At 40.1% G+C, this 25399-nt stretch overlaps 1 protein-coding gene and 1 pseudogene across 1 annotated transcript; one reads left to right on the forward strand and one right to left on the reverse strand.

The window, feature by feature from the left end:
- Positions 12092-12717, forward strand: Or11a10-ps1 (olfactory receptor family 11 subfamily A member 10, pseudogene 1; annotated as a pseudogene).
- Or1o2b (olfactory receptor family 1 subfamily O member 2B) lies at positions 14121-15050 on the reverse strand. The gene has a single exon (NM_001000510.1). It carries the CDS (start codon positions 15048-15050, stop codon positions 14121-14123), a length of 930 nt encoding a protein of 309 aa, NP_001000510.1.
- Positions 15051-25399: the final 10349 nt, after the last annotated feature.

Genomic DNA, 25399 nt, shown 5'->3' on the forward strand with positions numbered 1-25399 from the left:
ATTTATTCACCCTTTTAAGAATAAGTGAAGCATCTGCATTTTAGTCATCCTTCTTCTTGAGCTTGCTGTGGTCTGTGGATTGTATCTTGGGTAATTTGAGCTTTTGGGCTAATATCCACTTATCAATAAGTGCATACCATGTGTGCCTTTCTGTGATTGGGTTACCTCACTCACTATTATATTTTCTAGTTCAATCCATTTGCCTGTGAATTTCATGAAGTCATTGTTTTTGACTGCTGAGTAGTTCTCCATTATGTAGATGTACCACATTTTCTGTATCCATTCCTCTGTTGGAGGCCATCTGGGTTCTTTTCACCTTGTGGCTATTAAAATTAAGGCTGCTATAAACATAATGGAGCAGTTGTCTTTGTTGTATGTTGGAGCATCATTTGGGTATATGCCCAGGAGAGGTATAGCTGGATTCTCAGGTACTGCAATGCCCAATTATCTGAGGAACCTCCAGACTGATTTCCAAAGTGGTTGTACCAGCTTGCGATCCCACCAACAAAGGAGGAGTGATCCTCTTTCTCCACATCCTGGCCAGCATCTGCTGTCACCTGAGTTTTCTACCTTAGCCATTCTGACTGGTATGAGGTAGAATCTCATGGTTGTTGCGATTTGCATTTCCTGTATGACAAAGGATGATGAGCATTTCTTTAGATACTTCTCAGCCATTCAATATTCCTCAGCTGAGAATTCTTTGTTTAGTTCTACACCCCATTTTTACTAGGGATACTTGGCTCTCGGGAGTCTAACTTCCTGAGGTCTTTGTATACTTTGGATATTAACCTGCTATCAGATATAGATTTGGTAAAGGCCTTTTCCCAATCTGTTGCCATTTTCTCCTAATAACAGTGACCTTTGACTTACAGAAGCTTTGCAGTTTTATGAGGTCCCATTTGTCAATTCTTTTTTTTTTCCATCTTTATTAACTTGAGTATTTCTTATTTACATTTCAATTGTTATTCCCCTTCCCGGTTTCCAGGCCAACTTCCCCCTAACCCCTCCCTCTCCCCTTCTATATGGGTGTTCCCTTCCCCCTCCTCCCCCCATTACCACCCTCCCCCCAACAATCACGTTGACTGGGGGTTCAGTCTTGGCAGGACCAAGGGCTTCCCCTTCCACTGGTGCCCTTACTAGGCTATTCATTGCTACCTATGAGGTTGGAGCCCAGGGTCAGTCCATGTATAGTCTTTAGGTAGTGGCTTAGTCCCTGGAAGCTCTGGTTGCTTGGCATTGTTGTACATATGGGGTCTCAAGTCTCTTCAAGCTCTTCCAGTCCTTTCTCTGATTCCTTCAACGGGGGTCCCGTTCTCAGTTCAGTGGTTTGCTGCTGGCATTCGCCTATGTATTTGCTGTATTCTGGGTGTGTCTCTCAGGAGAGATCTACATCCGGCTCCTGTCGGTCTGCACTTCTTTGCTTCATCCATCTTGTCTAATTGGATGGCTGTATATGTATGGGCCACATGTGGGGCAGGCTCTGAATGGGTGTTCCTTCTGCCTCTGTTTTAATCTTTGCCTCCCTATTCCCTGCCAAGGGTATTCTTGTTCCCCTTTTAAAGAAGGAGTGAAGCATTTGCATTTTGGTCATCCCTCTTGAGTTTCATGTGTTCTGTGCATCTAGGATAATTCAAGCATTTGGGCTAATATCCACTTATCAATGAGTGCATACCATGTGTGTTTTTCTGTGATTGGGTTACCTCACTCAGGATGATCTTTTCCAGTTCCATTTGCCTATGAATTTCATAATGTCATTGTTTTTGATAGCTGAGTAATATTCCATTGTGTAGATGTACCACATTTTCTGTATCCACTCCTCTGTTGAAGAGCATCTTATACCCAGCCACTTTGCAAAGTTTTTTTCAAGCTTAGTAATTCTCTAGTGGAACTTTTGGGGTCACTTAAGTATACTATCGTATCATCTGCAAATAATGGTATTTTGAATTCTTCCTTTCCAATTTCTATCCCTTTGACCTCCTCTTGTTGTCTGATTGTTCTGTCTAGGATTTTGAGTACTATATTGAATAAGTAGGGAGAGAGTATGCAGCCTTGTCTAGTCCCTGATTTTAGTGGGATTGCTTCAACTTTCTCTCCATTCAGTTTAATGTTAGCTACTGGTTTACTGTATTTTGCTTTTACTATGCTTAGGTATGGGCCTTGAATTCCTAATCCCTCAAGGACTTTTATAGTGAAGGGGTGTTGAATTTTGTCAAATGCTTTCTCAGTATCTAATGAAACGATCATATGTTTTTTCTTTGAGTTTGTTGATATAGTGGATTACGTTGATGTATTTTTGTGTATTGAACCATTCCTACATCCCTAAGATGATCCCTACTTGATCGAGTTGGATGATCATTTTGATGAGTTCTTGGATATGGTTTGCAAGAATTTTATTGAGTATTTTTGCTTTGATATTCATAATGGAAATTGGTCTTAAGTTCTCTTTCTTTGTTGGGTCATTCTATGGTTTAGGTATTAGAGTAATTGTGACTTCATAGAAGGAATTTGGTAGTACTTCATCTGTTTCTATTTTTTGGAATAGTTTGGACAGTATAGGGATGAGGTCTTCTATCATGGTCTGATACAATTCTGTACTAAACCCACCTGATCCTGGACTCTTTTTCGTTGGGAGACTTTTACTAACTGCTTCTATTTCTTTAGGGGTTATGGAGTTGTTTAAATGGTTTATCTGATCCTGGTTTAACTTTGGTACCTGGTATTTGTCTAGAAAATTATCAATTTCATCCAGATTTTCCAGTTTTGTTGAATACAGTTTTTTGTAGTAGGATTTGATGATTTTTTTTTAATTTTCTCAGATTCTGTTGTTATGTCTCCCTTTTCATTTCTGATTTTGTTAATTTGGATGTTCTCACTATTACCTCTGGTTAGTCTTGCTAAGAGTTTATCTAACATGTTGATTGTATCAAAGAACCAGCTTCTGTTTTTGTTGATTCATTGTGTAGTTTTTTTTTGTATCTACTTGGTTGATTTCAGCCCTGAGTTTGATTATTTACTGCCATCTACTCCTCTTAGGTGTATTTGTTCTTTTGTTCTAGAGCTTTTAGGTGTGCTGTCAAGCTGCTAGTATATGCTCTCTTGTGTCTTTTGTAGACACTCAGAGATATGATTTTTCCTCTTATCACTTTCATTGTGTCCCATAAGTTTGGGTATGTTGTGCCTTCATTTTCATTAAATTATAAAAAGTCTTTAATTTCTTTATTGCTTCCTTGACAAAATTATCATTGAGTAGAGCATTGTTCAACTTCCATGTATATATGGGCTATCTGTCATTTTTGTTGTTATCGAAGACCAGCCTTTGTCTGTGGAGATCTGAGAGGATGCATGGGATTATTTCAATCTTCTTGAACCTGTTGAGGCCTGTTTTGTGACCAATTTTATGCTCAATTTTGGAGAAGGTACCATGAGGTGATGAGAAGAAGTTATATTCTTTTGTTTCAGTTTGAAATGTTCTATAAATATCTGTTAATCCATTAGATTCATAACTTCTGTTAGTTTCTCCATGTCTGTATTTAGCTTCTGTTTCCATCACCTGTCCATTGATAAGTGTGGGGTGTTAAAATTTCCTACTATTATTGTATGTGTGCTTTGACCTTTAGCAAGGTTACTTTTATGAACATAGGTGCCCTTGTGTTTGGAGCATAGATATATAGAATTGAGAGTTCATCTTGGTGGATTTTTCCTTTGATGAGTATGAAGTGTCCTTCCTTATATTTTTGATGACTTTTGGTTGAAAGTTGACTTTATTCAATGTTAGAATAGCTGCTCCAGCTTGTTTCTTTGTACCATTTGCTTGGAAAATTGTTTTCCAGCCTTTTACTCTGAGGTTGTGTCTGTCTTTGTCTCTTAGGTGTGTTTTCTGTGTGCAGCAAAATGCTGGGTCCTCTTTATGCATCCATTCTGTTAGTCTATGTCTTTTGATTGGAGAATTGAGTCCATTGATGTTAAGAAAGAGTAAGGAGTACTGATTGTTGCGTCCTATTATTTTCCTTGTTAGAGGTGGAATTGTTTGTGTGTCTCTCTTCTTTTGGTTTTGTTGCAAGGAGATTACTTTCTTGCTTTTTCTAGGGTGTAGTTTCTCTCCTTGTGTTTGTAGGACTGGATTTGGAGAAAGATATTATGCAAATTTAGTTTTGTCATGGAATATCTTGGTTTCTCCATCTATGTTAATTGAGAGTTTTACTGGATATAGTAGTCTGTGCTGGCATTTGTGTTCTCTTAGGGTCTGTATGACATCTGCCCAGGATCTTCTGACTTTCATAGTCTCTGGTGAGAAGTCTGGTGTAATTCTGATAGGTCTGCCTTTATATGTTTCTTGACATTTTCCCCTTACTGCTCTTAATATTCTTTCTTTGTTTTGTGCATTTGGTGTTTTGAATATTATGTGATGGGAGGAATTTCTTTTCTGCTCCAATCTCTTTGGAGTTCTGTAGGCTTCTTGTATATTTATGAGCATCTCTTTCTTTAGGTTAGGGAAGTTTTCTTCTATAATTTTCTTGAAGATATTTACTGGCCCTTAAGTTGGGAGTCTTCACTCTCTTCTATGCCTATTATCCTTAGGTTTGATTTTCTCATTGTGGCCTGGATTTCCTGGATGTTTTGGGCTAGGAGATTTTTGTATCTGACATTATCTTTGATGGTTGTGTCAATGTTTTCTATTGTATCTTCTGCCCCTGAGATTTTTCTCTTCTATCTCTTGCATTCTGTTGTTGATGCTTGCATCTATGACTCCTGATCTCTTTCTTAAGTTTTTATCTCCAGGGTTTTCTCCCTTTGTGCTTTCTTTATTGTTTCTATTTCCATTTTTAAATCCTGGACAGTTTTGTTCAATTCTATCACCTGTTTGGTTGTGTTTTCCTATAATTCTTTAAGGAATTTTTGGTTTCCTCTTTAAGGGATTCTACTTGTTTACTTATGCTGTCCTGTATTTCTTTAAGGGAGTTATTTATGTCCATCTTAAAGTCCTCCATAATCATCATAAAATGTGATTTTATATCTAAATCTTGCTTTTTCAGTGTTTTTGGATATCCAGTATTTGCTTTGATGAAAGAGCTGGGTTCTGATGATGCCAAGGTGTCTTGGTTTCTGTTGCTTAGGTTCCTGTGCCTGCCTCTTGCCATCAGGTTGTCTCTGGTGTTAGCTTGTCTTGTTGTCTCTGACAGTAACCTTCCTGGAGGCCTGTGTGGTCAGCACTCCTATAGACTTATTTTCTTTCAGTTGATTCTGGGAACAGACAGCTGCTCCTTGTTTTGTGTGGTCTGAACCAGGTGGTTTGCTTGGCACAGAAGACTTGATCTTACCTCTGCTCTCAGGTGTGTAGGCACTGCTGGCAACTGGTTTTCAACTCTTGGCACTGGCAGAAACCTGAAGAGTCCTGACCCTGACTGCTCCTAGGTCTCTGTGCCCAGGGAGCACAGATGGCACTGGGTGATTTCCTCTTGGGTAAGGAATGTGGGCAAAGAATAGTCTTCTCTGAGTTCTCAGGAGTGTCCACACTTCTGAGGGTCCAGCTGTCTCCCCCATGGGATTTGAGTGCAGGGAGCTGAGTGACCAATTCAGTTCAGTTCCAGGCACAGTTTGGACCCAGCAGGTTCCTGCTGTTGAATGCTCCTATATTACTATATCCAGAGGCACTATGCAGTTTCCGCTTGGGCCAGGGATGTGGAAAAGGTAGGCAGAAGTGGCAAACTGTCCTGCAGTCTCAGGATTGTCCAAACTTCTGGGTCGGTTCTCTCTTAATTGATTTAATGAGCTTATTGCTAATGGTTAAATTTTCATGCCAAAAACATAACCTTTTTCTTCCTACAACTGAATGTGTGTGTGTGTGTGTGTGTGTGTGTGTGTGTGTGTGTGTGTGTGTGTTATAACATTTTCTTCTGTAGACAGACACTTAGGTTTGTTCCATAAGTTACCTAATGTGAGTAATGTTTTAGATTGATATGCAAGTGTCTATGTGATATGTTAACTTGAAATTCTTTCAGTCACATCCAGGAATAGAATTACAAGAGGAAATGGTAAAAATGTTTTCAGTGATTCATTTTGAAGAGGGAAGGTAAGAGCTTGTAATGAGAGTTTCCTCTGGTCTCAATGGCAGCCTCAGGTGGTAGGTCTCACTGCCTCCCACATGCTTCAGTCTAGTTGCTCTCTTCCCAAAGAGGTATGTGAGGCTCTTTATCCTCCTAGCTCAGGAAAGTGATAAAGGAATTTCAAATTCCATTCATGCCTCTGATTTAAAAAAAAAATATCCGAGAAGAGGAATCAAGTTGGGTTCTTTAAAGTTGGAGAAAATTAACCCCCCTACACACACACACACACACACACACACACACACACACACCACACACCACACACATCTAGCTTGTGAGATTTTAAGCTACTGTATTTAGAAGAGTATACAAACATAACTCTAATGTCCTTCTTTTCCTCATTTAAGAGTCTACTCACAACAAAGATTTTGTTCATTTGTTTATATTTAATTAAAATTAGTTATTTATTGTGCATGTATATATGTATGTGTTTGTGTGTACTTAAGCTACAAAATGTGTAGGTCAGGGGACAAGTTTTAAGAGCTTACTCTCTTCTCCAACTATGTGGGTTGAAGGAATTTAACTCAGCAGGACAGGCTGGTTTGCAATTACCCATTGAGCTATCTGACTAGCTCTGTTCTAGCTTTAATTGATTCTGTTGTTTTTCTGAATACATGTCGATGTGGCTCCCAAAGAGGAAATAATGGATATAAAAAGAATTAAGTTTTTCTTTGAGAAAAACCAAAGGCCCAAATAAGGATGCTTCAGTCCCACTTAAAAGAAGGGATAAAATAATCCTGGGAGACAGAGAGAGGGAGAAACCTGGGTGGCAGAGGGGAGAGGAAGAGGATAGGGGAACAGGATCGGTGATGGTACAGGGATATCAGAGAAGACAAGAGGGCCAAGAGAATGAATGGAAATAAGCAGCCTCGGGGAGTGGGAGGTGGAGGACTCTCTAGACACAGAGACCTGAGAGGTGAGAGACCCTAAGGGGTGACCTTAGCCAAAATGACCAACACTAGGGAGAGGGAACTAAGAGCCGACCGTCAGTAGATAGATAGAGCCTCAAACTGAGGGACAGGTTTACTAACCCACAGTCAAAATTTCTGAACAAAATTGTTTCTGTCTAAAAGAACCATAGAGACTTAGGAAAAGGCTGCCCAGTGATTTTTCCAACTTGGAATCCATCTCACGGCAGGCCTGGGGGCACCTAGATCTGACACTGTTACTGAAGCTATGATATGCTTACAGACAGGAGCCTGGCATGGCTGTCCTCTGAGAAGCCGTACCAACAGCTGACTGACTCAAAAGCAGATACTTAGACCCAACCATGGGACTGAAGTTGAGGACCACTATGATTGAATTAGGGAAAGGATTGAAGAAGCAGAAGGGGAAAATGACCCCATGGGAAGACCAACATTCTCAACTAACCCAGACCCCAGGGAGCTCCCAGAGACTGAGCCATCAGTGGCTGGTCAGAGGCCCCTGGCACAAATATAGCAGAGATCTCCCTGGTCAGGCCTCAGTGGGAGTTTTACTTAATCCTCCAGAGACTTGAGGACCCAGGGAAGGGGGAGGTCTTGTGGGAGGAAGACCCTATCAAGCCAGGGGAATGAGGAATGGGATGGGAAACTGGGAAGGAGGACTGGAGCATGTGGGGGAGGTTGGGAGGGGGCAACTAGAATGTAAATAAATAAAATAATAAAATAATAATAATTTAAAAGAAAAAAATCTTCCTTAGGACTGTGTCTATGGCCTCATTTCTCATTTCTGAATTGAGGGCTGAGGGAAGAAATATATGAAAAACTAAGAATAAAGTCTAATGAAATTGGAGATTCTGAATGTGGATTTAGAAACTCAAAGACACCAATAGGAATTAAAAACATGACTACAGATATGTACCTTAGACAAGTAGAAATGTCCCTGATTCTGCCCGCCACAATTGGCATTCTTAGCACAATAGAAAATGTATGCCCATAGGCAAAACAAATAGAGATGAAGCAGAAAAATACCAAGCAGAATAGGAAGCCAGTGATCCAAGCTCACTGGCATAATCATTGCAAGGTGAAAGTCTCAATGCCTAGAGGAAATCACAGAACTGGCAAAGGACATTGAACACAGGGCAGATGGAATAGTCACAGCTGTGTGCGTAACTCCAATGATTCACCATGACACTGGCCAAGACAGGTAACACCTTGTGCATACATGTGGTCTTAAGTCCAGTTGTGTACTTTGGAATCCAGAACTTGGAGCTGGCTTTATTCAGTGTTCTATGAGGGCAAGCATGGGCTCCTGGTCAAAAGAGAAGGGAGGGAACCGCTTGTCCCATACTATCTTGGTTTTGTCCCCAACCCCCAGTGTATCAGAACTATTTGAGAAGGATTCAGAGAGTAGGCCTTGTCCAGGTTGTGGCACTACATCTCTTTAATCCCAGCACTCAGGAGGTAGAGGCAGGTATATGTCCCAAATGAAGGCCACCCTTGTGTGGAGAGCAAGTTCCAAGATAGCCAGGGCCACACAGAGAAATCCTGTCTTGAATAGAAGGTAGGGAGGAGGAGGAAAAGGAGGAGGAGAAGGAGAGGAAGGAGAAAGAGGAGGAGGAGGAGAGGAAGGAGGAAGAGGAGGAGGAGGGGAGGGAGAAGGAAGAGGAGGAGGAGGAGAGGAAGGAGGAGGAGGAAGCCCTTGTTGGAGGAAGTGTGTTACTCAGGGCAGGTTTTGAAATGCTCAAATGTCCATTCCTCCACTGGCACTAGAGCCTACTTCTTCAGGATTCTAGCACATACCGAACATCAGCTGAGACAGACAGCCTCCATATTCCTGTACTGACGGTGTTTTTAAGGAGAGGGGGTCATGCTTGGGGTTTAAAAATTAAGACATGGAGACATCTGTATAATATACAGTTTTAGCATATTTTCTGGGGCAATCTCTTAAGCTAATCGTCCCAACTTGGCCTTTCTCCCAGGCCACCTCCTATCAAGCATGTAGTTCTCAGATGGCCTTTCTGTTCTGCTCCTGCCCCAGCTCCAGCCTCCAGTTCTTTTTACTGTTGCACAACAGTGCCTAACAGAAAGACTAAGGTGCCATAAGTGTGGTACTCACATATTGGTGGCAACCAAATGTTGTTTAATTGGACTTATAATCTACTCATCAGGAGGAATGTCAAACCTTGTACTGGAAACCTAGCCAGCTAACCAGAGCTAGTGAGGTCATAGACCTTAGTAAGAATGTACTGTGGCCACTGTAGTAAATCAACATAACTCCTTACTACATTCAAAATCTCATCCTTATACCTGTAGATAAGTGTGGCCACTACTCTTCATAAAAAAAAAAGCCTCTTTTTACAGCAAATGGAGACTTAGTTATGGTTTCTAATGCTGTGAAGAGACACCATGACCAAGGCAACTTACATAAAGAGCAGTATTTAACTGGGGCTGGCATACAGGGTCAGAAGTTTAGTCCATTTTCATCATGGCAGGAAGCATGGCAGTGTACAGACAGGCATAATGCTGGAGGACTAGGAGTTCTACACCTTGATCTGAATGCAGATAGTTGTCTCACACTTAACTAGAAGAAGGGTCTCAAAGCCCACCCCACATTGACACAGTTCCTCCAGCAAGGCCACACTTCCTCATAGTCCCACTCTTTGGCCCAAATATATTTTAACCACTAGAGACCATTACAGAAAATCACATCTGAATATAGAATAGAAATCAACTGACCACAGGAATCCCAGATCCAGTGGATATATTTACATTACAGCTCCTGCCTCTAAGGTTCAGGGAGCATCTCAGAAGGAGGTGGAAAACCGGGTAGTACATTGTGAAAATGTGACCCCTAGAAATGTCTCCATAAATAAGACAGGAACAGTGGCAATATCAACATACAAGGGGAAATAAGTGTGGGTTCTCACCACTAGACAAAGAACTATGGACAGCTGATAACTGTTGGAGGAAGAAGAATTAGAGTCCTCCAGGAATAAATCCACTCATTGGTTTTCCAATGCAGGTTGGTCAATCCAGAAACCATATAAACAATAAAAAACAAAAATGCACTTGGAAGATATTATATATGTTAATTTATATACTTACATTCATATATATGCATACATATGTATTTAACAATCATAATCAGAGAAAAATGGTTATTAAGTTGAGAGTCAAGAAGGGACCTGGAAGGAATTTAAGGGAGGGTAAATTGGAAAGGGCTGAAGCAGTGGTTCTCATCCTTCCTAAAGCTGGGACTCTGTAATATAGTTCCTCATGTGGGTTTTTGACTGCCAACCATAAAATAGATTTGTTGCTACTTCATAACTCTGATTTTGCTATTGCTATGAATCATAATGTAAACATATGACATGCAGGATATCTAACATGCAACTTCAAGGGGTCACCAACTCTCTGGATGAGAACCATTGGAATGAAGGAAGGGGATGAAGGAGAGTGATGTCATTCTATTTCAATTACAACCATATTTAAAAACAAAAAAGAAAAAATACATTGTCAAGGGAATTGATGAAACTTGAGTGACTGTAACACAGAGTACAGAGGCTGTTGATGCAAAGATGACTAGGAGACAGTGATTATGAGATCCCAAAATTTTTCAGTTCACTTGTAGTAGCTGGCAGTAGTTTTGGAAAGTGACAGTTTGTAGTTGAAGGATATATCTAGCAGGCACTTGAAGAATGTTGTAAGTCACCCAGGAAGGGAAATATGGTTGACTATACAGATTGTGGAGTTAGAATTACATTATACAAGTTCTGGATAGAATTGTATTAAAAGGTTTTGAAGTACCAGAACCATGAACTTAGTTAAACAAAAAGTTTATATAAGGAAAATTTTGAGAATGGATAAGAGCTGAAGAAGCAGTAATTTATTTTTTTAAGGAAATGGGTCTGGAGAGATGGCTCAGCAGTTAAGAACACTGACTGTTCTTCTAGAGGAGCCAGTTTTGATTGTCAGCACCCAGGCAGCGGCTCACAGCCATCTGTAATTTCAGTTTCAGGAGGGGAAGGAAGCCCTTTTCTAGTCTACATAAGCACTAGGCCTGAACATGGTATAGAGGTAGGCAAAAAAGAAAAAAAAAGAAAAAATATTAATAAAAGAATGAAGAAATGGATGGATGCAAGATAATTTAAGCCAACATTAGTTTGTTCACTCTCTTTACATCATCTTGTAGCAATATCAGCTGTAGGATTGCAATGAAAATCAGAGATACAGTAAAATTTGTCTAGGTACTATAAAGCAGAAAGTTGAATAACTCCATAGAAATGTCTCCATAGGAAACCTAATTCACTGAGTCTGTGCCCCTTGGCTTCTCTGAAGTCCCTCCTAGTCATCTGTTCACCATGATCTATACCTCCATTATCTCAAGGAGTATTCTCATTGTAGTGGCAGTAGACAGTTCTCAGAGGCTTCTCATATGCGTATATTTCTTTCTGGTGAGCCAGGCCTTTCAGACTCATGTCCACCGTGGTGACCAGAATGCTGGAGGGTTTCCTGTTGGCAAACACCATTCCTGTGACCTGTAATGAGAACTTTGGTGATTTTCAAAAACACAGAAGTGTTATAGTTAAAATGATTTTATTTTAATTCTAGACGGTGGGTATGGGGCTGCTTTAGATTGTCTACAGCAGCTGACTATGATTTGCCTTGTGCTCTGGCAGGGGCACAATTATGACAGCTGTAGATTCTGCAAGTATATGATATTTGGAATTCGAGGGACTCTTGAGAGGGTATATAAGTGGGAGAGTCCTGTGAATGGCTGTGGCTACTGCTACTGCTGCTGGTTGCTGGTTGCTATAGTAGTTTGTTGCAATTCATCAAGTGGTCCGGCACAGAGAGACAAGAAGAAATTAGATATCCTCACAGTGAAGATCAACTTTGCTCCAAGAACCTCAATACCCCTAATCATCAGGAAGTAGTCTAACAACATGAATACCCCCTTCTCCCCTCTTTCTTTCTCTTATCTGGGGTTACAGGCTTGGAAGGCATAAGGGTGCAGAAAAGTAGGAGAAAAAGGAACCCATAAAAGTAGCCAAAAGTCCAGCTACAGTGGCTGGCTGCTAGCTCCATGTCATCACCTTGAGCTCTCTAGATAGAGATGAGTATTTCCTGCTGGCTGCCTAGCAATCTGTCACTCCTTATCATGCCCACTCCTCATAAGGCTTCAATGGTGCCTGGGGTTGATGCTCACAGTCTGGCTGTCTGGCTTTATGGTAGATGGGTTAGTTGTTGTTCTGAAGACCCAGCTGAGGTTCTGTGGCTCTAATATAATTGATCACTCTTACTGTGGTCCTGGCTTGTTCAGATTCCAAAGTGGCCCAGGTGACTACATTTGTTCTCTCTGTTATCTTCATGACTGTCCATTTTTGGTTGGTTCTTATGTTTTATGCTCAGATGTGGTGACTGTGCTGAGAGATCCCTATGGAACTAGAAGGACAAAAGCCTTCTCCACATGCTCCTTTCCTCTGGCTGTGGTGTCCACATTCTATGGAACACCGATGGTCTTGTTCACTGTGCCTTCTGTGGTCCATTCCCAGCTTCTCTCGAAGGTCATTGCTCTACTTTATGCGGTAGTCACCCCCATCTTTAACACTAGCATTTATACCTTGAAGAACAAAGAGGTGCAGCAGGCACTAAGAAGGCTTCTCTACTGCAAACCAACCAAAATGTGACTAAAGAAGGAGGGCAGTGAAGATTTTCTATTGGACTGACAGTGTCTTGATTGAAAAGTCACCCACAATGGGGTAGAGAAGAGTAACTATGCTTTTTCTCAAAGTCCCCTTTAGGTCTTAAGAACTATGCTCAGGGGGAAGATAATAGTAAAAAAAAATTCTGGATGTTAGTTTAGAAGATTATGTAGACTACTGTGTGTTGTTTCCTGCATACAACATAAATAGTGCTCTGTGATGATCATCACACTGTAAAGACATGTATTGAATTGTCATTCTGTAGCGTGTTGCTGTAAATAGATAGCGCTGATGCTAATGATTAATGAAAACAAAATTATGTAAATGAAACATCAATACAATGACAAATTTAGAACAATGTTCGTCATTATTATTGTAGTATGACATTAGAAGTGTTCTTCCTATTGTGTGTGTTTGGTTTCAGCATGCAAACTTGATGGTCAAATTTGCAATTTGCTTTCCCAAAAAATTATGTGTCATAAGTAACTCTACACACACACACACACACACACACACACACACACACACACACACACACACTCCTATTGGCCTGGATTATTGTTAGACTCACAGATTCCTGATCTCTTACTTGTGATTTAACTTCTATGAACTCTAAATCTCCCTTTACCATGATTTGTCAGTGGCATCCAGGTTCAACTGGAAGAAGGATATTAGAGAAAGACTGAAATACTCAACTTCACTAGATCTCCAGAAGGAGATGCAGTAAAGCCTCTGAGGATATCGGGGGGGCTGTTGTTACTAAGCCACTGGTAGGAATTTCAATAATTATCACACGATTGTAGTGACTGCAATGAATATTCATGCATCAGGAATATGAATATAAGAAGACAAATTAAAAGATAACAAACCCAACATAGTATTTTTTTTCTAGAGATCATTTTATTTGTTACTTGTGGCAAAACAGCTGCCAAGCAATTTAGGAATGAAATATTCATTTTATTCATGCTTTGAAGAATTCAATACATCAGGACGAGAAAAGCATAGAAGGATATGGGGTCCTAGGTTACACTGCATATCTACATATCTACAACAAGAAGAAACAGATGAATGATGACACTAAGCCTGGTTTTTCATTTTATCCTTTATGCTTCCAATATTATTCAATGGAATGGATGGTGCCTCCCACATTCAAAGTGGATCTTTCCTCCTTAGTGAAATCTCTCCAGATACCTCTTCGCAGAAACTCCCAGATGTGTGTTCAAGGTGATTCCAAATTACCCATAGGTGTGCACTGAGGGTGATTCCAAATTCAGTCCAGTTAATACTGAAGATTAGTCATAGCAATCATGTAATTGTCCCATGGGCCACAGTGTTAACTGACTCATTTTGCATGATGCAAGGGTGTTATCCTTCCTGATAGTTGATCCTTAGTTCTGAGACTTCTCCATGTTCAGGATCCTTCTCAATGAACTCTTAACATCCCTATTTCTCAGACTATAAATGAAGGGGTTCAGAGTGGGAGTTACCAAGGTATACATGACAGCAGCTACCACCTCCCCAGAGGAATGTGAACTAGATGGGGGCTTCAGGTAGGCAGCAAAGACTGTGCTGTAGAAAAGGAGGACTACAGAGAGGTGGGAACTGCATGTGGACAGTGCTTTCCTTTTCCCCTGTGCTGATGGAACCCTAGCCACAGCATAAAAAATACAACTATAAGAACTTACAATGCAGAGAAATGAACCAATTCCTAAAATTCCAACCAAAACTATCATCAGGATTTCATTGAGGTGAGTATCTGAGCAGGAAAGCAATAAGAGAGGCCCAAAATCACAGAAAAAATGAGGAATCTCTTGATTGGTGTGAAAATATAACTGAGAGAGCAACAAAGTATGGGTCAGAGACAAACAATTAGTTACTCCCCATGACCCACTGACCAGAACCCCACATCTATGAGGAGTCATGAGAAGTGGGTAGAGCAGTGGGTGGCAGATAGCAGCATAGCGGTCAATAGCCATGACTGCCAGAAGCAGGTTATCCATGTCCGCAAAAACAGCAAAGAAGTAAAACTGAATCAGGCATCCAGAGAATGAGATTGATCCATCTCCAGTCCACAGAGTCTGTAGCATTTTGGGGGCTGTGGTGGTGATGAAGCAAAGATCCATGAGTGAGAGCTGACTGAGGAAGAAATACATGGGGGTGTGGAGGTGGACATCAGCACAAATAGCTAACAGAAGGAGCAAGTTCCCTAAAATTCCCAGCAAATAGAGAGCAAGAAAGATGCTAAAGAGGAGATGCCCTTTCTCTGAGTCCCTGGATAGACCCAAGAGGATAAAGCCAGGAGCCTGACTGCAGTTCATCCTTGGTCTTTTGCTTCAAGATGAAATTGGTGTGAAGAAAATTCAGTAGCTGCAGGCAAGAATTGGCATCAACCCAGACCTGGTCCCTTGGCAATGGGTCTCCCTGAGGCATAAACTGACCAACAGGAACTAGAATAGCAAAGGGAGGGAAAAACTTGGAGTTCAGTAAAAATGGTACCCTAGGGAAACATGAAGTCAGTTTCTTGAATGTTTTCCAGGAATTCTCTGGGTGAAAGGTATGATATTTAACAATCATGTTACATGACAGAATAAAAAGTTTGCTGTGACTGTTTTCACTCTGATTCATTTGAAGACAGAGGCTGCATATTATGTACTTAACTCAGTGCTGTGCTGAAAGTGGGATTTCAATAAATTCTTCTGTCCCTCCTGTGTACCACCCTCATTGCACCTCTAGGAGACTAAGCAGACTACTGCTGTTTTCCTGGGTGATTTTTCTGTGATCACTATTGAGCCTCAGTTAATGTGTTGTTCACAGTGATGCCCAGAGAGTTCCTTAAAAAATAATCATATTACTCATGGGCTCACAAGAAGTTACTGGGATACCGTATTTTTTATGTAGTGTATATGCTTTGTGTGCCTTCTATGGCCCTAAATACTTTGATCTGGGAATGCCTCATCGACTCCATCATGCTCACTGCCCACATTCAATGAGTTATTAGCAAAGTCCAAATTTCTCAGTACCAATTTTCTGTTTCTGTCACTTTCTGTTGCTTGTGTAGTATTACCAACTAAGTAAAGTAAAAACAATATATTTTGTATCAAAGTTCAAGTAAAAGATTAAAGAACCCCTGTGATGGAGTCTGAGCAGAGAGCAACACATCTAGCTAGATGGGGAAGGTTTCTGTGTGTGACTTCTGGTAACCCTTCTTAAGCCCCTAGTGTCTAATCATTGTGTATGTACCTAGTCCAAAAAGAACCAAAAGTTCCACCACAGTCAGACTCAGTTTCCCTAATCTTAGAACCTCATTGAGCTGTGTTATGACGCTGACAAATAATACATTGTTTCAAACGATAGTGTTTACCTTTGCCATCTCAGTTTCTCTCCTAGGAAATCTTAGGCTTCTTTCATTGGCAGATGAACCCTGCAACTTCCTAGATTACCACACTTGTGATATGGAGGATGTTACCATGTATATTTTGTTTAAGTTAGTATTTGCCTCCCTCACAAGGAACTGAGATATACTATGATAGAGCAAAGCAGAATCTAATTCTCCTCTTCAAAGTATGCCTAGTTCTTGGCATTAAAAAAAAAACAGAAACACTGGTTATGAAAAGGGTCATTGCTTAGTAGTGATTGGAGGCAGGAGTGGGCATGGCTGTGTCACCTTCTCTGGTTCATTTAGCATTTCAGGAAAGAACCACATTTCTCCCAGTCCTGCTGCTGTGACTTTAACACATGATGGTGCATCCATGTCTTTAACTCTCACATATATAAACAGTGTTATAGTAGCACTGTTCTCCACAAATTCTTTTACATTTCAGCCCATTGATCACCTTGTCTTACCTTAACTGGACATTTTCTCATCAATTCAACCAAAGTTTATTGCATCAAGAGAATAAGTGGCTACACTCATTGTATTCTCATTCTGTAATTCACTGAAAACATTTCACTTTTGCCTTGACTCTATTGCTCAAATACCACTAGTCTCTCTTCTTTCCTCTTAATTACATATACTGTCCTGTGCCTGGTTACCAGGAACTCCTAGGTATGCCTCTGCCCACCTATTCCACCCCTACCTAACTAGGCAGTCTTGTCTTTCTGCTGGTCACTCAAAGTTTTCTAATTCTTTCTCCTGACATCATGTGCTCTTGTTAACATTATCCCCATTGTTCTTCTTGCCTGATAATTCTTCATCTTTAATCAAATTTTACCAGTACTACAAAACTACATTGTAATTTTTCTTCTTCTCCATCATTAAGCTTTTGTTGAATACCTTAAAAGGAGAACATAAAGCAAGTTTCACTATATACATGAAAATTGAAATAACACCATGCATCTGATGAGACTACAAAGAACTAAAGCTGGATATTAACAACAACCAAAATCCGAGACTCTACAAAGTATTGGAACCTGATCAACTCTCTATTGAATGAAAATGGGTCATGACAGAAAGAAAGAAAGAAAGAAAGAAAGAAAGAAAGAAAGAAAGAAAGAAGGAAGGAAAGAAAGAAAGAAATTAAAGATTTTCTAGAATTCAATGAAAATGAATTCACAGCATACCCAAACCCATGAGACACAATGAAAATGGTGCCAAGAGGGAAGTTCACATCATTAAGTGCCTGAATAAAATAATTGGAGCAATCCCATACTGGCAACTTGACAGCCTACCTGAAAGTTCTAGAACAAAAAGCTCTAATCATGCCGAAGAAAAGTAGACAATGGAAGAGGGGGAGGAATGATTTTTGGAGTGGGGGGTAGAGGACACCAGGAGAACATGGTTCACTGAATCATTAAGGCAGGGTTCAGATGGACTCACAGGTTTCCTGAAGCAGGAAGCACAGGTCCTGCACGGGTTTACAGCATGTTATCAGTGCATATGTTATGGCTGTTAGCTGAGATTGGGAGCTGATGTGTCTCTGATGCTTTTGCCTGCTCTTGGGACTCTTTTCTTCCTATTGTATTGCCTTGTTCAACCTCAATATGAGGGTTTGCCTGGCCTTGTATTGGGTGTGGTTACAACTTGGAAGCCTGCTCCTTTCTGACAGGAAACTGAGAAAGAATGGATCTGTTAGAAGAGGGGTGCAGTGTGTGTGTGGGAATAGGAAAGCTAAAGAGAGGAGAAGCTGAGGTCAGGATATATTGTATGAGAGAAGAATCTATTGTCAATAGTAGCACATATGGTACACGTTCATAATAAGATTTTAATCACTAATAAAGAATAGTGAAATAAAATTTTCAAGGAAGTGAATGGTCGTCAGAAAAAAAATGTATTAAATGAAGTGATACAAGCTCAGAAAAGTAGAAACCTCATATTCTTACTCAAATTGGAATTCTAGCTTTTAATGTACACATGTATGTGCTTGAACAGTGTAAATGTAGATAAAGCCTTCCAAACTATAATGGGGACTGAAGGAGAATATGAGAGAGAGAGAGAGAGAGAGAGAGAGAGAGAGAGAGAGAGAGAGAGAGAGAGAGAGAGAGAGAGAACAACAATCCAGTCTCTGTGGTACATTAGGAACTTACATTCTTCCCACAAACTATGTGGGGAAGTAAATTCCTGCACATGAGATGTTATAATTTTACATGTTTCTGGTTGCCTTTCCATACTATACAGTAAAGACCATCTAAGGCTCAGAATCAAACTTTTAAAAACAGAGCTGGGTCATGTTACACTAACTGTAAATGATGAGCTATATGTATGTGAAAGACAGAAGACATATGTAGGTATGACACAATATCCTTTTTCTGCCTTTCTTTTTTCATTTCTATGTTCATTAATTTTTTATGCTCACAATAGGAAGTGGTCCAATGGATAAATGTTTTAGAATGAGGAGACATGAGTTTTTCAGGAATATGTTTTTAAATGAGAATGAGAACCTCAAAGACTCACAAAGCTGACACTCACCTGGAGAGGCTGTTAAGTCACAAATGTCACACTCCACCCCAGAAATTCTTTCTTAGGAGATGTGGGAATCTGTATATATTTATATATAAAACATATTGAATACATTGCATCTCAGAGCAACTGAGACTCAGTACTGAGGTTATCTGAAAACTACTGCAGCATCTCTGGTTGTATCTAAAGACTTAGCTTCTGATGGGCTACATAGTGATATGTGACGAATACCCTGACTTGTAGAGCTATTGACTCATTTTTCTATTTCTTATGACATATTTATTCAAAAGCTCCTGTCTCAATTCCTAGTTACCTTCTAATCCAATAGTTTTAATTCAATGCTTTCTTGGGCTCTCTTAAAGCGAGCAATTACGTTTGTATTTCCCAAAATAACTCTCACCAATGTCAGGTTTCAATTTCAGTCCATTAAGTTATTTGATTTTTTTTTCAAAAAGACAGCTCAATTGAAAAGCCTTTGTTTATACTTCAGACCCTTTGTCTGACTTTCAAGGTACCTACAGTACTCTCCTGATTTCTAGTGGTCTCTCTGACTCATTCTCAGTCTCCTAAGCTGATTTCTCCAGCTGATTTAAATTTCTTTTAAATTCATCTCTGTACCTCTCTTCTATTTCCATTGCTTCAAATATCTGCAAATTCTGCAAACGACTCACTCTATTCAATTCTGGCTTTTTTCCTCAAACATGTTTTCCTCTCTCCTCTCTCTCTCTCTCTCTCTCTCTCTCTCTCTCTCTCTCTCTCTCTCTCTTGGTGTGTGTATGTCTATCATATAGGCAATCATATATGCATGTATGCATATGTATATAGTATCATTACTTCATAAGAACAAATTTACTGTGAGAGATGTTTTCTTTTAGGTCACGTTATTTACATGCAATTTTGCAAACGTAATGATGTCCTACCTTCTATGTTCCGGTCTGAAATATGAGTTCATACTTCATAAGATACCACACTTCACACTTACCTTCTGACTTCTGTAACGTCCACTGATAAGTGGTGAATTTAGAAACATCCACTCCAGCCAATGTTCTTAGACCTAAAAGCATCCTGCCCTTTGCATGTATTGCTGAGACCATATCTGAGGGTAGACATGATGGAGTCTGCACGTCTAGTCTGTATTACCTCTCTTGGGATCAGAAAAGGTTACTAATAGAAAAAAAACTTTTCTGACCTTTGAGAGTCAGTTCCCAAAGTTACTCATTAGCAACAATCACTAATAGCTTTCCACTGAGAATACACCTGTAGATATTTGAAAAACAAAATTACTAATTAGCTGTAAAATATTAACTGTAATTCAAATCTGAAAACAGAAAGATATCTATAGCTAGTGGTCTATTTCTAGTCATTAATCTACCTTCTTAACTAAGGAAGACCAGAATCCTTTACTTGTGCTGATATTTCCAGGCACTAAAAAGATCCCCTCTAACTGATGTAGGAGTTTTAAAGTGTACTTTTCTAAATATATATAGATTCAGAAGTGTGTCACATTCATTAATCACGTACCCTTAGATTCTGACAGCATTGCAAACCTAATTCTATATAAATGAGAATTCTTGTTCCATTCTCCTAATTTCTCATTCAATTTTTACCATATTTGATGATTACTTTCACAATTCATGAATAGCTCTACAGTGTGCCATTCATTGAAATCAACTAAGAATCACAATTTACTATTTGGGACCAGTAGGACAACATGTGCATTTACATGTGCTAAAGTAAAGATGCCCAGAGGTTAAGGAACACCCATTCAGAGCCTGCCCCACATGTGGCCCATACATATACAGCCACCCAATTAGACAAGATAGATGAAGCAAAGAAGTGCAGGCCGACAGGAACCAAATGTAGATCTCTCCTGAGAGACACAGCCAGAATACAGCAAATACATAGGCGAATGCCAGCAGCAAACCACTGAACTGAGAACGGGAACCAAGTTGAAGGAATCAGAGAAAGGACTGGAAGAGCTTGAAGGGGCTCGAGACCCCACATGAACAATAATGCCAACCAACCAGAGCTTCCAGGGACTAAGCCACTACCCAAAGACTATACATGGACTGACCCTGGGCTCCAACCTCATAGGTAGCAATGAATAGCCTACTAAGAGCACCAGTGGAAGAGGACCCTTGGTCCTGCCAAGACTGAACCCCCAGTGAACGTGATTGTTGGGGGGAGGGCGGTAATGGGAGGATGTGGAGGGGAACACCCATATAGAAGGGGAGGGGGAGGGGCTAGGAGATGTTGGCCCGGAAACCAGGAAAGGGAATAACATTCGAAATGTAAATAAGAAATACTCAAGTTAATAAAAAAAAAAAAAGATGCCCAGGGGTTGGTAATATAGAGAAGAGATGGTGCTTTCCCAAGGTCATGAGAGAATATTGTTTCTGTGTCTCTGGGTACAGGAACCTGATAGAACTGTGATGTCCCAGGAATTATGATAATTTTTCTGTCCTCTTAGGAACATGATTGAATTCAAGAATCAAATTGATCTGATCAGATTAATAAGAAGAAACTGTGTAAACCTTTTCTAATATATAGCATCCTAGGGAAACAATGGTCCATGGAAACTGTGAGTCAAAGACTTACAAACTAGGTTTGGGGAAGGAAGGGGAAGGGAGCTGTGCATTAGCTACTTAAGTATGTGCAGAGTTAAAACACTGGAAGCCAGACCAATTCAAGGCTTTCTCAGAGGCCCTGATGGAAGGATAAGGGAACACTAATTGTTGCCCGAGGACAGATTTGGCAAGGTCCAGTCTGGAGCTGGGGTTGGGACCTTGAAAGAGATAAAGTTTCAGTTCCTGGAAACCTAATGTTTTCTTACATGAAGAGCTGTGATTATCAATCCTAAGGCTGCTGTGTGCTAGTTTGTGATGTCCTTGAGACATCCTGGGTTTTCTTTGTGAAACATTGCTTGATTAGCTTCTGGTAACATAGTCCCATTGTATGATAGCTTTGATTCTGTCCCATTTTTTCCTTGCAGGTAGTATATAAAATGCTGTAATTATTAATAAACTCACTTATGAGATCAGTTCATTAGAATCTCTCAACCCAAACTTTATTTTTTCTTTCTTCTTTTTTTATTGAATATTTTTTATTCACATTTCAAATGTGATTCTCCTTCTCAGTTTCCCATCCATAGCCTCCTATCCCATCTCCCCCCTTCTATAATGGTGTTCCCCCTCCCCAACCACCCTCCCATCCCACTTCCCCACCCTGACATTCCCATACATTGGGGTGGGGTGGGTCTAGCCTTGGCAGGATCAAGGACTTCTCCTCCCATTGCTGCCCAATAAGGCCATCCTCTGCTACATATGAAGCTGGAGCCATAGGTCTGTCCATGGGTACCCTTTGGGGATGGATTAGTCCTTGAGAGCTCTGGTTGGTTGGTATTATTGTTCTTATGGGGTTGCAAGCTCCTTCGGCTCCTTCAATACTTTCTCTAATTCCTCCAACAGGAACCCCATTCTCAGCTCAATGGTTTGTTGCTAGCATTTGCCTCTGTATTTGTCACAGTCTGGCTGAGCCTCTCAGGAGATGACTATATCAGGCTCCTGTCAGCATGCACTTCTTGGTTTAATCAATGTTATCTAGTTTTGGTGGCTGTATATACATATATACACACATATATATACATATACATATATATGTATGTATATGTATACATATACATATGTATATGTATATGTACATATATATGTATGTATATATACATATACATATGTATATGTATATGTACATATATATATGTATGTATATATATACATATATGCTAGATCCCCAGGTGGGGCGGGCTCTGAATTGCCATTCCTTCAGTCTCTGCTCCAACATTGTCTCCATATCCCTTCCTATAAGTATTTTTGTTTCCCCTTTTAAGGAGGACTGAAGCATCCACTCTTTGGACGTCCTTCTTGTTGAGCTTCATGTGGTCTGTGGATTGTATCTTGGGTAATTCAAGCTTTTAGGCTATTATCCACTTATTAGTGAGTGCATACCATTTGTGGGTTTTTTTGTGATTGGGTTACCTCACTCAGGATGATATTTTCTAGTTCCATTCATTTGCCTATGAATTTCATGATGTCATTTTTTTCTGATAGCTGAGTAGTACCCCATTGTGTAGATATACCACATTTTCTGTATCCATTACTCTGTTGAAAGGCATCTGGGTTCTTTCCAGATTCTGGCTATTATAAATAAGGCTGCTATGAGCATGTGTCTTTGTTGTATGTTGGAATATCATTTGGGTATATGTCCAGTTGTGGTATAGCTGGGCCCTCAGGTAGTGCAATATCCAGTTTTCTGAGGAATCTCCAGACTGATTTTCAAAGTGATTGTACCAGTTTTCAATCCCAGCAATAATGGAGAAGTGTTCCTCTTTCTCCACATCCTCGCCAGCATCTGTTGTCACCTGAGTTTTTGATCTTAGCCATTCTCACTGGTGTGAGGTGAAATCTCAGAGTTTTTTGACTTGCATTTCCCTGATTACTAAGGATGTTGAACATTTCTTTAGGTACTTCTCAGCCATTCAATATTCCTCAGCTGAGAATTCTTTGTTTAGCTCTACACCCCATTTTTAATAGGGTTATTTGGCTCTATGGAGTCTAACTGCTTGAGTTCTTTGTATATTTTGGATATTAGGCCTCTATCAGACGTAGGATTGGTAAAGATCTGTTGGTTGCCTTTTTATCCTAATGACATTGCCCTTTGCCTTACAAAAGCTTTGCATTTTTTTAAATTATTTTTTATATACATTTCGAGTGTTATTCCCTTTCCCGGTTTCCGGGCAAACATCCCCCTCCCCCCTCCCCTTCGTTATGGGTGTTCTCCTCCCCATCCTCCCCCCATTGCCGCCCTCCCCCCAACAATCTAGTTCACTGGGGGTTCAGTCTTAGCAGGACCCAGGAAAGCTTTGCATTTTTATGAAGACCCATTTGTTGATTCTTGATCTTAGAGCATAAGTCATTGGTGTTTTGTTCAGGAGATTTTCCCCAGTACCTATGCGTTTGAGACTCTCCCAGATCTTTTCTTCTATTAGTTTAGTGTATCTGGTTTTATGTGGAGGTCTGTCTTAGTCAGGGTTTTTATTCCTGCACAAACATCGTGACCAAGAAGCAAGTTTTAAAGGAAAGGGTTTATTTGGCTTATTTCCACGTTGCTGTTCATCACCAAAGTAAATCAGGACTGGAACTCAAGCAGGACAGGGAGCAGGAGCTGAGGCAGAGGCCATGGAGGGATATTTCATACTGACTTGCTTCCCCTGGCTTGCTCAGCTTGCTTTCTTATAGAACCCAAGACCACCAGCCCAGGGATCTCACCATCCATAATGGTCTGGGTCCTCCCACCTTGATCACTAATTGTAAATGCCTTACAGCTGGGTCTCATGGAGGCATTTCCACAGCTGAGGCTCCTTTTCTCTGATATCTCCAGCTTGTGTCCAGTTGACACACAAAACTAGCCAGTACAAGGTCCTTGATTCATGTGGACTTAAGCTTTGTAGCCGTCAAGAAGAATGGATCGATTTGCATTCTTCTACATGCTGACCTCCAGTTGAACCAACACCATTTGGTGAAAGTGCTATATTTTTACCATTGGATTGTTTTAGTTCCTTTGTCAAAGATCAAGTGACTGTAGTGTGTGGGTTCATTTCTGGGTCTTCAATTCTATTCTGCTGATCTACCTGCCTGTCTCTGTACAAATACCATATACTTTTTACCATTATTGCTCTGTAATACTGCATGAGGTCAGGGATGGTGATTCCCCCAGAAGTTCTTTTATTGTTCAGGATAGTTTTCACTATCCTGGGTTTTGTGTTATTACAAATGAATTTGAAAATTGCTCTTTATAACTCTATGAAGAATTGAGTTGGAATTTTGATGGGGATTGCATTGAATCTGTAGTTTGCTTTTGGCAAAATGGCTATTTTTACTATATTAATCTTGGCAATCTATGGGCATGGGAGGTCTTTCCATCTTCTGAGATCATCTTCAATCTCTGTCTTCAGAGACTTGAAGTTCTTGTCATACAGATCTTTCATTTGCTTGGTTAGAGTCACATTGAGTTATTATGTTATTTGTGAATATTGTGAAGAGTGTCATTTCCCTAATTTCTTTCACAGTCTGTTTATCCTTTGAGTAGAGGAAGGCTAATGATTTGAGTCAATTTTATACCTAGCCACTTTGCTGAAGTTCTTTATCAGGCTTATTAGTTCTCTGGTGGAACTTCTGGGGTCATTTAAGTATACTATCATATCATCTGCATATAGTGATATTTTGACTTCTTCCTTTCCAATTTGTATCCTTTTGACCTCCTTTTGTCTGATTGCTCTGGCTAGAACTTCGAGTACTATATTGAATAGGTAGGGAAAGAGTGGGCAGCCTTGTCTAGTTCCCGATTTTAGTGGGATTGCTTCAAGTTTCTCTCAGTTTAGTTTGATGTTGGCTATTGGTTTGCTGGATATTGCTTTTACTATGTTTAGGTATGGGCCTTGAATTTCTGATCATTCCAAGACTTTTATCATGAAGAGGTGTTGAATTTTGTCAAATGCTTTCTCAGCATCTAATGATAAGGTCATGTGGTTTTTATTTTATTTGTTTGTTTACATAGTGGATTACATTGCTAGAATTCTGTATAATGAACCATCCTGCATCCGTGAGATGAAGCCTACTTGATCATGATGGATGACCGTTCTGATGTGTACTTGGATTTGGCTTGCAAAAATTTTATTGAGTGTTTTTGCATCGATATTCATTGGGAAATGGGTCT

The sequence above is a fragment of the Rattus norvegicus genome, chromosome 20, assembly GCF_036323735.1.
Source record: "Rattus norvegicus strain BN/NHsdMcwi chromosome 20, GRCr8, whole genome shotgun sequence".
Taxonomy (NCBI): domain Eukaryota; kingdom Metazoa; phylum Chordata; class Mammalia; order Rodentia; family Muridae; genus Rattus; species Rattus norvegicus.